This window comes from Parasteatoda tepidariorum, chromosome 10, assembly GCF_982258835.1.
Source record: "Parasteatoda tepidariorum strain Cologne lab strain chromosome 10, Ptep-v5.0, whole genome shotgun sequence".
Classification (NCBI taxonomy): Eukaryota; Metazoa; Arthropoda; class Arachnida; order Araneae; family Theridiidae; genus Parasteatoda; species Parasteatoda tepidariorum.
Genome location: NC_141764.1, coordinates 306,558 through 323,774, shown reverse-complemented (window position 1 = coordinate 323,774; position 17,217 = coordinate 306,558). Strand labels below are relative to the sequence as shown.

Here is a 17,217-nt window from a genome sequence, read left to right as displayed (position 1 = left end):
GTTTTTCTTTTCTTTCTAAATTTTACATTTGCAGGACATTAAATTATTTTTGTGTAATATCTTATAACATTTATTTTATGTTCGGGTCAATTTATGTTCATTTTCTAATTATTTAAATAAAATGTTAAGTGGAGAAAAATGACGATTTTCGATACTTTCTTATCTTTTTGCTTTTAATCGAGATTCTAAGGCCACAAAAGCTGCTTGTGACATTTGTGTAGTGCATGGAATAGATGCCATAGCTGAATAAATCGCTTGTAATCGCTCTATTACGTATAAAAATGGAAATTTTGGCCTCAAAGACGCATCTGGTACCGGTGTGGCTGTAGTTTGATTCAATGAAAATTTGCGTCAACCGTCAAGATAGCTGGCAGAACAAGGCTCTTTCATTTTTAAATTTTAAGAAATAAAAAAAACGCAGAAACTTAATTTTCATCCCACTATATTTTTTAGAATCCTTGTAGGAAAGAAAACCAAAAGAGGTATCAATTTCATACCTATGGGTGGAAAGAACAAAAATCGTTCTCGTAATCTGAGGTTTACTGATTATTATGATCAACTTGATGTTCACAGTGTTTAATTTTCCAATAAAGAACTAAGTTTGAAGTATAGTCCTTTTATCTGAAGCACTGTCAATGACTTTCTGGAGCACTGTCAATGACTATGGTTGCGAGGTTGAACAGTTTCCACTAGGGGTGTTACTTTGGACAAGTTTCGACAGGTCTCAGCAAGAGACATATCAAAAGGTGTCCTCTCTAAAATGTGCTACATTTTGTTTCATAACAGCAGACAGTTCTGTAGATGGACTTTTAACACTAGAAAGACTGAAACTTAGTATATACCTATATTGCCCAAAAGCAGTCAAAATGACTGGATTGTAAAAGAATGTGTAAAGAAATTTGTTTAAAATTAATTTTTAATATTTTTTATATTATTTACAGTTAGATAACAAGTTAGTAATAAATAGTAACACTAAAAAAAATTATATGTTGTACAAAATTCTGAGAAATTGTGTCATTATATACATTATTGCTTTTCTAATTGAAATTAAAAGCACAGTCAAAATGACTTCCTTAGGCATTGTTTATCCTTAGGCATTCCTTAGGTTATTCCTTAGGCATTGTTAGTCTATTGTTTATTACCCTTTGGCAAAATGGGTCTTGGTTTGGATGTGATGTCATCCCCACACTTTTCAACAGTGTTCAAGAGTAATAATAAGCAGTGCGCATGCGTCGTCATTGCATGCGTTACTATGGCGACCGCTGCTGCTTTTCTTTTTCTTTTCACTAGCAGGCATTTCTAATGCACTTACACAATAATAATTTAAAGTATTTTTACATTCTTTTTTACTTTTAATGTATAATGACTGTCTTGACGGTGATTTCAATATAAATATGAATGCTGAAGAAGGAAAAGTATTTTGTGAAACGGCTTACATAGGCAGGGATATGAAAATCAAACATCAATTGATGACAGTTTATGCAACCCATGATTTGAAATGTTTAACGGAGACCATCCAGAAGGAAAAAGCATTTGACTAAAGGGTATCCAGTGATGGTAATAAGGCGACACAACTTTTTTGTTGATTTTTTTAAAATTTTTTTTCATTTCAGGTTCCAGTCGTTTTGCTGGCTTTTTCACTTCTTGGTAAGAAGCACTGCTTGCAGTGGATGGGTGGAGGATCTAAAAACAAAGATGAAAAGTTGACGAAAGATTACGAGAGTATGGAAGGCGAGTTGAACACTCGTTCTCTAAGTTATTTTTTTTTCTTTTTAATTTGTCCTTTTACTTTGGTTTCATCCCTTTGTTTCTATTTGTTCAACAGAGCCGTGATGGCTCAGGGGATAGAGCGCTCACCTTAAAATGAGTTGAACCGAGTTCGAATCCCAGCGATGGCTAGTCGATACGAATTCAGCCTCCGGGTTGCACCGACCTCTGTTCTGACGTGAAATATCCTCTATGGTAGACGGATCATGGGTTAGAGTCCCCTTGAAGTCAGGCTAATCGTAGGAGGTTTTCCTCTTCATGTAACGTAAATGCGGGGTCAGTTCCATCTGAAGGTCCTCCACGAAGGCAAATTTCTCCCAATACTTGATCCAGGAATTCTGGGTTGGTTCTTCTGGATTGGATTCAAAATTACAAGGCTACGGAGTTTGCCCTTTTTGATGGAACTAACCCGCATTGCGGCACATGGAGAGGGAAACCATGAAAACATCCCACGGTCAGCGTGACTGCAAGTGGACTCTAACCCATGATCCGTCTACCACTGAGGATATTTTACGTCTGCACTGTGGTCAGTGCAAGCCGGGGGCGGAATTCGAATCAACCGGCCATCGCCGGGATTCGAACCTGGTTCACCTCATTGGAAGGCGGAAGCTCTATCCCCTGACCCACCGCGGCTCAAGATGGAGTCTTTGTACGAAATCCAATCATTAAATCAAAAGTTATTGAGGGATTTGTGTTTTTTTCTTTTTCCTATTTCTTTTTTCGTGCACTGCACGTAGCATTATTTCATTTTAGAGTTATCATTTATTCTTATTTTATTATATTTTTATACTTTACTTCCCATTTATAATTTTATTTATTTATTTTCTATTAACGTACAGGATGTTTTGTAATTCCCCCATTTAATGAATATTTTTTAAGAATTTATCAAAAAATGAAGTACAAAAGGATATTTATTTATTTTTTAATTTTCTTCCTCAGTTTTTTTTCTGATTACGTTTCATTTTTATAAAAAAAGGGGATAAAATAATCCACGTATGTTTTATGACATTTTAAACAATTAAATACCACATTTTGTGATGTTCATTGTGTTTAATTTTTTTAAACATTGCCCGTAAATTCCAAATCAAATTATATAACTTTTTTTTTATCTCATTCTAAAAGAATGATGTTGCATTCTCAAAAAACGAAGATTTTATTCTCTTAGCACGTGCGAATGAAACACGATATAATAATGTCAATGATTAAACAACGTCTTAAAAATAAATGAATACGAGCAACTCACGTTTCTCAAATTCAACGTATTATGTTAATTTTTTATCTGCTACATTCACGCTTATAGCTCAAGCTAGAATGAAATCAATATAAACAGCTTTATTTATTTTTTATTTATTCATTTGTTTTTTACTGAGACAAAGATCAACCAAGGTTAAATTCAACAATTTTTGGACTAGATTCAAAAGCAGGAAAAACTATTCGATTTTTTATAGAATTTCTGCAGATTCTGCTTTAAACTTTTGAGACCCGAGTTTTAAATAATGGCGAAAAATGTGATTTATATTTAGAAATATGTAGCTGGAGTGGCTCATGCGATAAAATATTTTTTTAAAAATAAATTCTATTAATTAAACCAATTAACTTTTGAATAACTTTTAATAATTACATAAAAAATAACAAATTTTAGTTCTAACTTTAGTTGTAGGATATTTTTTTAAGTATATTTCAAATCAATTTTTATCTCAACAAAAGGTATATTTTTCCTTTAGATATATTCCAAGATATTTTCGATATATTATATTTCGATTTATTTCGATATATCCAAGATATATATTTCGATTTATTTATATTTATATTTAGATATATCCAAGATATTTTAGATATTTTCCTTTTTACATATATTCCAAGAAATTAGGTAATACAATCCCTGAAAAACCTATTTGCATAGCAAACATGGAACAAACTTTAAAGAGTCATCTGGAAATAAACTGGTTTTAATTTTTTTTAATCCCTCTTTTGCTTCGATTGGCCTAAATAAGTATGAATCGGAGTCTGAGATCGTTTTTGTTCCTTTTCAGATAAATATCAGCTTTCGCCGCTTAATTATACTTGGTTTTTTAAAAAATTTTTTACTGATTGAGAAAAAGTAACTGTTTTATACAACTTCTTAAGACGGTGTATAATATATTAGACAAAATTTGGTAGAATTTTATTACTTAAAAGATAATATTTTCTGAGTTCATGTGCCTTATATGTGTGTGAAAGCATTGTATGAGTAAAAATATAATATGTTTTCTCACAATGCAAAATCATAAGAAAGGTAAAAAATTCAATTCAAGCCACCTCTTAGACATCTTAATATTTTATTGATCTTCTAATTTTATTAATTTTAATTCATAAGATTTAAAATCTTATTAATTTTATTAATCTTAATATTTTATTAATCTTAATATTTTATTAATCTTAATATTTTATTAATCTTAATATTTTATTAATCTTAATATTTTATTAATCTTAATATTTTGTATTCGGCCATGTTAATATTTTACTATTAGTGTGTAGTAGATTTTGTAGACGCGTCGAAAATGAGTAGAAATGCACAATAATTCTATTTTACAATACGCAACAAATGCGAAAAAAAATAATTAAAATTTGCAATTCTTTTATCTAATAATTAAAAAATAACCAACAAAAAGTTAATTGAGCTTAACTATTTGAATTTTTATGGAAAAAAATATATTTCAATGCATTCTTGTGTTTACGTACCTCTATGCTTCATATTTCTAAGTGAAAATCGTTTTTTCTGCCATTGTTTGAAGGAGGTAAAGAACAAAAACCATTAACCTTCGTCTACTGGAGATATACAGTCCAAATTATTAGACACTCTATTAGATTCTATGTGAAATCTTAATTATCAGGTGATACTCTATACAGCTTTATTGTTTTTTACGTGACTGTTTGCACTTGTTTACGTTAGTGTATCAATCGGTTAACATTGTAATGCAATACGTTAAAAATAAATACAAATAGGAAGCATAAAGAACTTGAATAAAAACCCATTACATGTATGTTTAAATATAAGAGTATTGCCTATAAACTGCTGCAAAATATGTCATTATTGAATAACCACAGTGAGTTAATTTGAGTTAATGTGAGTTAATTTGATCTAATTATTATAATATTCGAAAATAATACCTGATATAATATTTTATATTTATCTAATATATCGTCAAATTTATGTGATATATCGTCTCATTTAACCCATTGATACAGGAGCGTAAACAAGTGCAAACAGTCACATAAAAACAATAAAGCTGTATAGAGTATCAACTGATAATTAAGATTTTACATAGAATCTCAGAGTGCGTCTAATAATTTTGGCAGGGACTGTAAGTTTGCCGACCTAAGTTAAATATTTTTTGTTGCCACTAGAAGGAGTTCAATAAAAACGATTCTGTTAACAAAAATATGAAGGGTGGTAATTACGCAACACTCTGAAGTACTAAATGATATTTGTTGTTTCAGATGCGGAGAATCACTGTGGATCAGATCAATCCCCTAGAAGTTTATATCAAGTGGTGATCGTCACAGTTCTTTCTGCCATATTAATGTTCCTTTATGATGGATTGCAGGTCACAACCACTTTATATTAACTATTAAAAACTGCATGCTTTAAATGCGAACATGTGAATCACCAAAAATTACACTTAATATGATATATATATATGTATATTAAAAGCCGGAAAACCAAATAGTGAAAAGATATAAACTCACACGCTTATATCCTATCCGCAAAACGGAGTGTTTTCTTATATTGTATCAAATATAGCTAAAGCAAAATATGTCAATACAATAGTCTGAGGAGCACTCCAAAAAATTTTAAAAAAAATAGTATATAGAGATTGGATCTTTTCATTATTTTGTTTTGCGACTTTTTAAATTTTTTTTTAAAAATATTTATGACAAGAAAATAGATCAAGATGGTCTAAATTCTGTCAAATAAAATCTCTGTCGCTCTGTTCCTTGATTGATACATTGGTAAGGATACCCTGCCTCCAAAAATGCTATTAAAATACAAAGGAAAAATGTTTTGTTAACCCCCTCGTAAAATACACGGAAATAAGAGTAATAACAGCGCAATCTGCTATAATTTTTTTTTTAAATTCTTTTTTTTGAAAAACGCATGGGAAATGTTTGCGAACGAATCATTGCTGAACTATAGAACATTGACGAGAAAAACTTAAAAATGCGTAAAATTTTGGTAGTATTTTTCTACCAAAATTCAATCAAATTTTTTAGAATTTTCTACCAATGTTCATTTCAATAAAAATGTTTGAGTTATGGTGGCTCAGGGAATAAAGCGGTCGCCTTCAAATGAGGTGAACAGGGTTCGAATTCCTGCGATGGCTGGTCGATATGAATTTAGCATTCTGCTTGTACCGACCACAGTGCTGACTTAAGATATCCTCAGTGTTAGACGGACCCTAGGTTAGAGTCCCCTTGCCGTCAAGCTAAAAGTGGGAGGTTTTCATCCAATGCTTGATCCAAGAGTTCCCTTGTCTTCTGGATTGGTTACAAATTGACAAGGCTACGGTGTTGAACGTTAGTAGTCTTGAACTCAAAATTGGATGCCGCTGTATAGCGACGGTTATAAAATAAAATAAAAAGTAATGAGAAGTAAAAAATAAAATGTCAAAATATTACTAGGTTGTCACAAGGTTATAGACAGGTTGTCACAAGGTCAAATTATATGTTGTATTAATTTGAATGAAGCAGTGTTTTCAGCTTTTTTACGTGCTTTATTTTTATCTATACCATGTCCATGTCATTCAATACATATAGATTGTTTGTTTTTCTTCTTCGTGTTGCCCCGAAATTTTCCACCAGGGCCTTTTTTTCACGAGACAAACCTGTATCTCCACTGATACTGATTGAAGGAAGAGAAGGATCAGAGATACTAAATAAAACTGAAAAGAAAAGTTGTTACTATAAATAATAATTCCTCACCTAATAATTTCGTTAAATTGACCATGAGACGAAGACTGGGAATTAAAATTCATTGATTGACCTCTGGAATTACTTATGTGATTCATCTCAATTTCTCGTGTCAGTTACAGTTAATGTTTTATTTATTTATTAGAAACTAAAAATAATAAAACTAAAAGTAGACATCACGTTAATGTATTATTCATGAGTAACTATAAATAATTCATTGCGTGCTGTTTTCTTAGCTTATTCGTAATCGCATTTTTCTTCTTTTTTATTGTTCCATTTTTTTCCTTTAGAATTAAAATGAATAATTCTATCTTGAAATTTGGAACAAAAAAAAATAACAATTGTATTCCATTGAATCTCTCCATAAAAAAAAAATTTAAGCCCCTCCACCGCTGTTCAACTTTACGCTACATTTTGTTTTGTGGGTTTTCCTGTTTCATACTGTTTTTGTTTTTATAAGACTTAATAAATTGAAATCACGAAGTTTGAAAAAAAATTTACGCGGAGTACAATGAAATTAAAAAATTATAATTTTCCATTGAATATCACTTTAATAAAAGAAATTGTAAACTCTTCCGCCGTTGTTTTAGGCGTTCGACATTACATTTTGTTTCGTTGGCTTTCCTGTTTCATACTGTTTTTTTTTTATAAGACTTAGAAAATTGAAGTCACGAAGCTATATAAAAATTTGTAAACGGAATTCAATGGAATTTAAAAAAATTTGCATTCGAGAATTATCAATTGTTAAGCTTGTAAGTAAAAAAATACTATGCGGGCCACTCTGCAGAATGCAACTCTCCGAAGAAATGCAACAACAGAATCAAAGTTTGGCATGCTGAAAGGACCCTATTTGTTTATGAACTTCTCTTTGAAATACCTATTTGTTCGAAAGTTAGTGCTTCTTTTACGATTTTTGTCTCACTTCTTTCGCTTTACGTTACATTTTAGTAGAAGTAAGGAAAAAGGGGAGCGCTCTAGTTTTAAAAAAATTATGCAATGTAAATTGTGAAATCTTTTTGATTTCATTCTAGTGATTTTGATTTTACTAATATTTTGTTTTTTTAATTTCAGGCAGCTTATGGAGGTTTTATTTATTCATACGCTGTGAAAGGCCCGATTAAAGTTCATAAATCTCACGCAGCTTATTTGAATGCCCTTTTTTGGGTAAGTCAAGAATTTCTTTCATACGATTTGTTTAGTTTTAAATGTGCAATTTACTCGGCAAAATAAACCAATTAATTTATTCTAAGAAGCAATTTAATAACAACGCGTTGGGTACATGAAGGAGAACTTGACTGATTTCAAAATTAAAAATATCGGAAAATAAGGGATATAGGGGAATGAAACAAACGGTATGTTTATTGTGAAAGCTGTAAAAAGTTTGTACGGAAATTTTGTTAATTAGCTACGAAAATTGCCAACAGATGGCGCTCAAAGTCACGGATGACTAAAGTGATCAGTTCTAGCGTTAAAACGTGAAAGGTGGTTTTTGTACTCGATTAGGAGTCCTGTATTTTGACCAACATCGTCATCGGTCTTCTAGTACTATATTGGACTCGATAAATCTGCAGGTTATTTTAGTATCACACTTTTTCTATGGCATTGGTAATTTTCGCAAAATTCAAAAATGTCTGCTTAAAATTTTTGTATCTTTCACCAATAGTCACACAATTTTTTTTCCTTCCCCTATCTCTATTTGTTCCTTGAGTTTTTATTTTTGAAGTCAGTCAGTCCTCCTTTCGATGCCCGGGGATTAGATAAACAGAGTATTTCTCAATGGCTGCCCTTAATACCATACATTTTTAAAATCACTTTAGAGAATGATACGTATATAAAATATTTTGGCATCAGGGTAACGGGTATTTAAATTCGAATAAAACAAAAGTTTTGGATGTGATTAAACTGCACATTCGCTATCAAGTAAAGTCTTCGATTATAGAACTCAAGTAAATTGGTTTCTTTTTTGTAATGAACACTTAAGTGACGAATAAAAACTTTTAAAAATTAGGATCCATCACTTAGGTGAAAAATAGTAAAGGGGAAATTGAAATCATCAAATAAAAGAGGATGAACTTCAAGGGTTGTTCTTACATAAAGGAAAAAGTGTACCAGTTTCACTCAACAAATAAAACTGCTTTTGACGTTTTTAATCCCTCAATTGGTCTTTCCATTAGTTAAAAAAATATCATTGTTTGGAAACTTGATTGTCTTAAATAATAAGTTGCGACACCTTTGTTTGAATGCTCTTTAAGATGATTCTTAAAATATTAAATAAGCTTTCTCATAATAGATACCTTGTATATATTTTCGCACCATCGCAGTGGGCCAAGGGATTCATGTTGGTTTCGGCAACATAATTTCGTAACCAATGGAATGACTAGGGAAATGGGGTCATCATTGGGCAAAAGTGACATTTGCTTTTAAGACAATACGCTGGTACCCATTGGTCTGAAACTGGGTTGACTTCAAGTCGCCTCTGAGATTCCTATCAAAGCTTTCAGAAGGGCAGCTTTTTGCTCTGAGCCATCGCGGCTGACCTTTTATACATTGTTGATATCTAAGGATGGACATCTGATAAAAGCTCATTTTAGAGGATAATCAAGAAATACTGAATCAAATTAAAAGAGAAGTTTCATTTGAATATACACTACTGGCCATTAAAATTACGAAACCGTAAAGGCGACACACCACGAACGTGAAATTTGCAGGACGGATGAAGCATGTCGTGGTATGCGAATGATTAGCTTAACAGCGCATTCATGCAAAGCAGGCTGCGGTAGAGACACCTACAATGTGTATAAAAAATAAAATAGATTTGACAGTTAAGTTTCTCATACACAAATTGAATTTGAGCGTTGTTCTTGGGTAGAAAAGTTTTTGTTATGCCTCGAGTAAGAAGGAGAAATGCCTACCAGCAAGCGTCTGAGTTTGATCGAGGACGAATTGTGCCCTACCGGGGTTGCGGTTTATCATACCGAAGTATTGCTGCTCGCGTTGGTCGAGATCCTATGACTGTTAGCTGAATATGGAATCGATGGATTCAGGACGGTCATATGGAACGCCGTGCAGGATCTCAACTTCCAACCCATCACTTACAGCTGATAAAGACAGACATGTTATCCAAATGGTCTTAAGTGATGGTACAGCTCGTCATGAACTCTGAGTCAACAAATGGGGTCATTTGCAAGACAACAAGTGTCTGCACGAACAGTTAGACTACGTTTGTAGCAGCATGGACTGTCAGCACTGCGACCATGCCTTCGGCTACCCTTGAAGCTGCATTACAGGCGCCTCCAATGGCGTGATCAACGACGAACCTGGACGCAGAAATGGCATGCCGTCGTCTTTTCAGACGAATCCAGATTCTGTATACAGCATCATGATGGCCGCATCCGTGTTTGGCGAGAACGCCCATTGGAAGCTTGCATTCGACACGGCCCATCACTTGGAGTAATGGTATGGGGTGCCACTGAATAATTTATGTAAGTGATACACGAAGGTAAACAAGTGCAAAAAGTAGCGTAACAAAACACAGCTGTATAGAGTATCATCTGATAATTATAATTTTACATAGAATCTTAGAGTGCGTCTAATAGTATGGAGAGGGACTGTAGTTTACCACCACTATAGAAGTCTCCCGAGTCTGAAAATTTTATTAATAGAGCTTCCTTTATGGATTAGGGTTTACTGTTCGAAGACTTTATTAATTACTTTGAAAAAAGCAAGAGAATTCGTTGAGAGATCTACCCAGCCCAAAAGGGAAATTATTCCCCATATTAAACTTTCCCCAGGTGCCATTTTATTATATTATTTTTGAACCATTTTGCTTAGATGCTCATGGATCATGGCGTAAACTGTTTGTCATAGTTCAATTGTATATTATTTTAAAATCTCGTTTGATTTGGTGCTCTATAACTTAACTCTTTGTTTCTTTATTCTAACAACGTTCACCTCATGCACTTTCTTCTTTTCACGCAGAAAAATGTGTTAAATGTAATTCGATCTTAAATTTGCCCTTAACTTTTGCAATCATTCAATTTTGTGAAAATGTTGTGTAATCGGGTTTAAAATCCTTACGAATTATTATAAAATTTTGATTTATATGTATATATATTTTTTGATGTTTATATATATTTTTGAATAAAAGAATGAAAAACCATATGACCTAAAACTATTGAAGAGTACGGAGGAAGAACATTTTTATAAATTTGAAAAAGTCAGCTTTAAAGTGAGCAGAAATAATAGGAAATACAGTCTCTGGCCATATTATGAGACGCACTCTAAGATTCTATGTAAAATTATAATTTACAGCAAAATTAACAGCTGTATTGTTTTTACGAGACTGTTTGCACTTGTTTACGCTCCTGTATCAATAGGTTAACATTGTAATGCAACGCGTTAAAAATAAATACAAATGGGAAGTATATAAAAAATCTCCCGAATAAAAACCCATTACACGTATGTTTAAATATAAAAATACTGCCTAGTATAACCTCGTGCAAAACATGTCATTATTAAAACTCTTCAGTGTGTTTAATAATTTGGTCTAATTATTATAATATACTAATATAATACCTGATATAATAAATATTCTATATTTATATAATATATCGTCTAATGTATCCAATCGTCGAATTCATATTATATATCGTCTAATTTCAGCAATTGATACACAAACGTAAACAAGTGCAAACAGTCACATAAAAACAATACAGCTGTATAGAGTATCAACTGATAATTAAGATTTTACATAAAATCTTATAGTGCGTCTCATAATTTGACCAGGAACTGTTGTTTTCGAAGCATCTTTTTCGACCTTATCGATGGAATAAATCAATATTCTATTTTTAGAACTGATCCTTTAATATTTTCTTAAACTCGTGAACTTGAGTGTTTTAAAAATGTAGTGTGAAATGTTATGTGAATACAAAATGTTATATTATACTTTTCCAATGATAATTTATCTTTGTATCTATTCTCTAATTTAGGGTATGTTTGCGTTAGGCCGTTTATTCTCAATCGTTCTGGCAACTAAACTTTCATCCTCTTTTATGTTGTTTTGTAACATTGTAAGTAACAATTCGTTTATTTTGGATAACTTTTCGATTTGTTTTTACAGTCAAACTCCGCTACAGTGAACCCGAAATTTCGGTTCACTATAACCGGGACTTCACTATATCCGTTCCACAAACAATTTTAATTAATCTTTCCAAACTCCCCCTACCCTTTTATGACACATTATTTAAATAAATGACCCATAAAATGATATGCAAAATTGACTGAAAAATAATACGTAGTAACAAAACTGTGTTAACTCTTGTTTCTTATTACTCTTCGCCTTGCGTTAAAAAAAAATAGCTGATGAGCAATCCTCAACATCAGATATGGAAACACTTCCCAACTCTCCGATAATTTTTCATGAATTTATGTTATATTTGTAATTGTAGTTCATTTACGTCGCACTAGAGCTACACAATGGGCTATTGGCGACGGTCTGGAAAACATCCCTGAGGATGATCCGAAGACATGCCATCACAATTTTGATCCTCTGCAGAGGAGATGGCACCCCCGCTTCGGTAGCCCAACGACCTGCACGCGAAGTCGAGCACTTGACGGTAGAACAGTTTAACGAGGACCCATACCGCACACCCTGGGCCCCCACGCAGACTGATCCAAGTGGTCACCCACCCGCACACTGACAGCAGCCAGTGATGCTTGACTTCGGTGATCTGCTGGGAACCGTGTCTTAACGATCGGTCCACTGCGGGACTATTCCGGTTTTTAAGCCTGTCTAGCCAGCAATTCGAGCACATAAAAGTAGTCTCACCCAATCGCTTAGCAAATTCATCTGCTTTGACTTCAAGCAATCGTCCAAGATAGTGGAAGATGGCGACTTTTTTGAATGCTGAGCCACTTCAATAATGAAGCAAACAAGAAAAATTGCTTATTTCTACATTGCATGCTGTAGATGATTTCAAACATCGGTGTATGTATTTATTTTGAAGTAGAAATTTCAAAATTATTACTTAAAAAATGAAGAAAATAGATCAGTCGAAGACAAAAAAAAGTTCATAATATCCAACTTGTTTTGGTTCACTATATCCACAAAAAATAACATTATACGTGTGTTAGCAAGGCACGGGAGCGAACATTTCGTTCACTATATCCGGAAGATCACTATAACGGGGTTTGACTGTATTTTACTCGATTTTTTTTTTATAATATATATTTTCAATCTCGTAGATGGGTTGCACTGCAGGACTTCTTCTTATGCTTTCTCTAAGATACAACTACGTAGTCTTAGTTTTCGGAACGTGCATTATTGGGGTTTTCATGAGCAGCGTATTCCCAACTGCACTCTCACTCACAGAGCAATATATACACGTCACACGTAAGTATAGATAAAATATAATTTATTGAAGGATTTTTTTTTTTAAAAAAAAGCATATCGTGGGTATGTTGCTTAAAGTGACTCAGTCAAATGCCAAAGTCAAGTACAACTGATTAACTGTATTTTGAAACTTTCAACAGAAGAAATTTTGATCTTGGAAGAGTGTACATCATTTTTGGTCCATGTTACGAAATTATTCCAGAAAGCATGTAACCTTACGGTAACCTTGTCTTGGAATTATTATTTTTTTTTTATTGTCGCGAAAATGTTTGTACTAAAAACCTTTTTTCATTAAAGCAAAAATAGTGCAGTTTCAAACCTTTCATCCTAAAAGGATTAAATATTATTTTTTAAAGCTTTTCTAAAATGTATTGTCACTTAGTCGAGCATACAAGACGTTGCAAAAAGAAACCTTATAATGACCTAGATTTAAGATTATTTTCACCCTAAGACTAGTTTTTATTCAAGGATTTTTTTTTCTCGCTTGAAAACCTTAAGACAACCTCAAATTTCAGGATTTTATATGGAAGGTTGTTTTCTCACCTAGGTTTTGGATTCGGGTCATGTGCGTGGACTAGAGCAGATTGTCACACATCTTGTTTAAAGGTTAGAAGGTTCACACTTAAACCGCATTAAAAACCTTTTTAGGTTTACATTAAAAAGGTTTTTTCTGAGTGAAAATAAATCTTATTTTGCTATCTGGGTGTGATTGGCTATGTATATTGACTTGGCTCTTTTTTTCCCAAAATGGAAACGAGCGTTTAAATGAATGGGGCAATTGTTTGCCCTTTTTAGCCAGTTACTAACTTTGTCAGGTTGGGCAGTATAACCACGATGTTACTAACACAAATTTCTGTTCTAAAATGAGTGCTTAGAAAATATAGATACGATGATATGGATAAGAATAAATAAATCATTAAGTGATTTTATAAACTAATCAAAAACTATTTATTTTTTTCTAATCTAGCGACAACAACGAGTATCCTTGTGTTTGGAGCTGCTGTTGGAGAAATGACAATGCCCGTTATCATTGGCCATGTAAGACCATGCATATTTTATAATGTATTTTCTTTTAAAAAAATAGGATTAATCAGAATATTATTGGCATACAAATTTAAGCATTTTGTACATTGGTTTATACTATTGGTACGCCAAATAAGAAACGGACTACCCAAAATTACTTTTGATCTAATGATCGGATCTTCATGTTCAATTAAAGGTTCGACGAGCTATATGCTAGCGAATTAAAGTTAACACTATTTTAAGCTACGAAATTAGACACAAAAACGTACTTTCTTGGAATAAGCATACCTTTTTTTCGTCGAATTTGGATTTCTGACTCCGAAAATATAGGGATAGCCGCAATCTGAGAAATATGATCCCAACAGTTAGGTTAGGAGAACGGTCCAAAGTTTGGGCCCCTTAATGTTAATTTTACTTTTTGCGCATTTCATTATATCTCGAGAACGTTTTAAGTCAATTGAAAAATTTTTGCCCACAATTACAAAGTTTCTTTATTTAAAGATAATTCCATGCAAAATCACCTCTCGCGTCTGAAGGATGTTCTGAAAGTAGCGCTGTTATGGCACCGTTGATCATTCTTATGGGTGATTGTGTACTGCATGCAATAGTACCCCATATCATCATACCAGCCTTTTCATAGATGAAGGTACCTTTTCATACAGTGTCGATAACAGACATCCTCCAAGTTTTGCAGATTTAGTTATGTTTCTACAACATCTGCAGAACGAGACGCCGCGAGACATCATACAGGACTTGTATACTTCAATGCCTGACCGTATCATATCCTGCATTCGCGGTAGAGGTTTTTTCAAAAGAGTACTAAAACCTCCATTCATTTGTATTTTTCCTGTTGTAAATGATCACTTTAATTTGATTTCTCAAATCACTTACTTAATATCAACATTTTAATTACGAACGTAGAATTTCGTTTCATTCTGATAACTCATTATTCTAGGTCAATAATTTTGATGGTAACGAGCATAAGTAAATAACAGTGATGAATCCTTTCTTTTAGCCCAACCTTTTTTTTCTTTCGAAAATGTTAATTATCAGGAAACTCATGGGCGAGTTTTCGTTTCTTTCAGGAGTTTGAGAGAGCTGGTCCAACGAGTTTTCTGGTGATAGGGATGATCCTCTGCTTCATTTCAATTATTGCATATATGACACTGTGGCTTGTCGGACTCACACTCCTCAAACCAGACAGTAAGATATCAACCGTTCTGTTCTAGTGTTACATTACATTTTAAATCTGTTGGCGATGATTTTATGCACCACATGGGAACCAAGAAGTGTATCTGAGGCGAATTTCTATACATAAGCATTAAGATGTGCGTTACGCCAATGCAAACAGTTGACAATTTCCCCTCCTGTATGCAGGGATGAGATTCTTCCGCGGATTCGCGGATTTCCGCTTTTTTTCAGATTTTTCCATTTTTCCCGCTGATTTCCGCTGAAATTTTTTTTTTTGCACAAGTTAAAATATTTTATGAGGAATTTAATTTTCCACAGAGCGAAATTACTGAAGTCTTTATTCCTCCCTCTGAAGTTTCTCTAAAAATCATTTCCTTGGGATAAAACTGGTTGATCTTTATACAGGGATGAGATTCTTTTTGTCTCTCGAATTTCAACCTTTTTATCAAAAACTCCGATTCTCTAAAAGTTTCGTTTTTTTTTTAATAAATATCCCGCTTTTTTTAAAAATTCAGTCGTTGAAGTAAAATAATTATATTTATTTACGATTTTCAAAGATAAACAGAAAATTCAAACTACGTCCTAGCTGCTAACCCTTCCGCATTTTTACTTATATTAGTTGTTTTCTCCGATTTCACGCACAGAAAATAAGATTTTCCGTATTTTTTATCCGTCGGCGGGATAGCTCGTATTTTCGTAATTCAGACGTCGCTGCTTCTTGTATTCTGGCATAAGAACAAAAAAAAAAAAAACAAAAAAAATAGAAAAAGAAATATAGGTAGATTTGCGGTGAAAATATTTATTTGCTCATTCAATATCTTGTAAATTTTTATTTATTATGTCTAAACAAAAGCAATACAAACAAGCCTTTTAGAAATTTCAAGTCCAGACTCTGCAAATAACTCGATTTTTATTCACGCGATTTTAATATCAATCATCGATTTTCGTATTTACCTGATTTAAAAGTTGCGCGTTGCGATTCTTATTTGCGCTATTTAAATATCGTACATTATGATTCTTATTTACGAGATTTAAAAATCCAATATCGTGTTTTGTATTTATGTACTTTTAAAATTACGATTTAATTATCAAACATCGATTTTCGTATTTACCTGATTTAAAAGCTGAACGTTGCGATTCTTATTCAGGCGATTTAAAAAACCAATATCGCGATTTGTATTTACAAGCTTTTAAAACCCTATGTAGCTACGCGAGCTTAAAATCCAATGTCGTGATTCGTTTTTGCGGTTGTAATATCGCGCGATTTAAAAATTATGCATCGTGATCTAAAAAATACGCATCATGATTTGTATTTTGCGCATTTTTTAAATTCGATGTAGAGTTTCAAATTCACGTGATTTAAAAGCCTCATATCGGGATTTATTATCACATGGTTTACAAGTTTAAAAATCGCACTTTTTTTGTCAAATTTTTGTTTATATATGTGTGTATATATATATATATATATATATATATATATATATATATATATATATATATATATATATATATATATATATATATATATATATATATATATATATATATATATATATATATATATATAATTTTTTTTTTCTTGGATTTCCTCTTTTTTACTTTCTGACTACTCTCATCCCTGTGTATGCCCATTGTTTCCCGCTCTCTTCCTCAGCGTGTGGTCTATCCTACCCTGAAGCCTCTTATTCTTTCTACCAGTGTTTAGCCTAACATGGTCAAACATCCGAACTCCATCCCCTAGATATCAGACTACTAAGTTTAGATTTATTTGACGATTTTTGATTTATATCCCGAATTATACTATGGCACATTTCTAATAGGTTTAACGAATTACATGTCATTTATTTGAATTCAAATTTATTTTAATGACTTTGTATTTACTAAAAAGATGTAAT

The 17,217-nt window shown here is 32.5% G+C and overlaps 1 protein-coding gene across 2 annotated transcripts in view; it reads left to right on the top strand.

The window, feature by feature from the left end:
* LOC107440853 (solute carrier family 60 member 1) overlaps positions 1-17,217 on the top strand; it is a 37,965-nt gene that overhangs the window by 19,911 nt on the left and 837 nt on the right. Inside the window, exons 4-10 of one of the 2 annotated variants that reach the window (XM_043047832.3) lie at positions 1,614-1,722; positions 5,248-5,354; positions 7,789-7,881; positions 11,706-11,786; positions 12,961-13,108; positions 14,076-14,146; positions 15,217-15,334. In XM_043047832.3, coding sequence (XP_042903766.2) covers positions 1,614-1,722; positions 5,248-5,354; positions 7,789-7,881; positions 11,706-11,786; positions 12,961-13,108; positions 14,076-14,146; positions 15,217-15,334 — 727 coding nt within the window. Of the gene's footprint in view, positions 1-1,613; positions 1,732-5,247; positions 5,355-7,788; positions 7,882-11,705; positions 11,787-12,960; positions 13,109-14,075; positions 14,147-15,216; positions 15,335-17,217 lie in introns of both variants that reach the window. The other variant, XM_043047831.3, reaches the window with a different exon arrangement.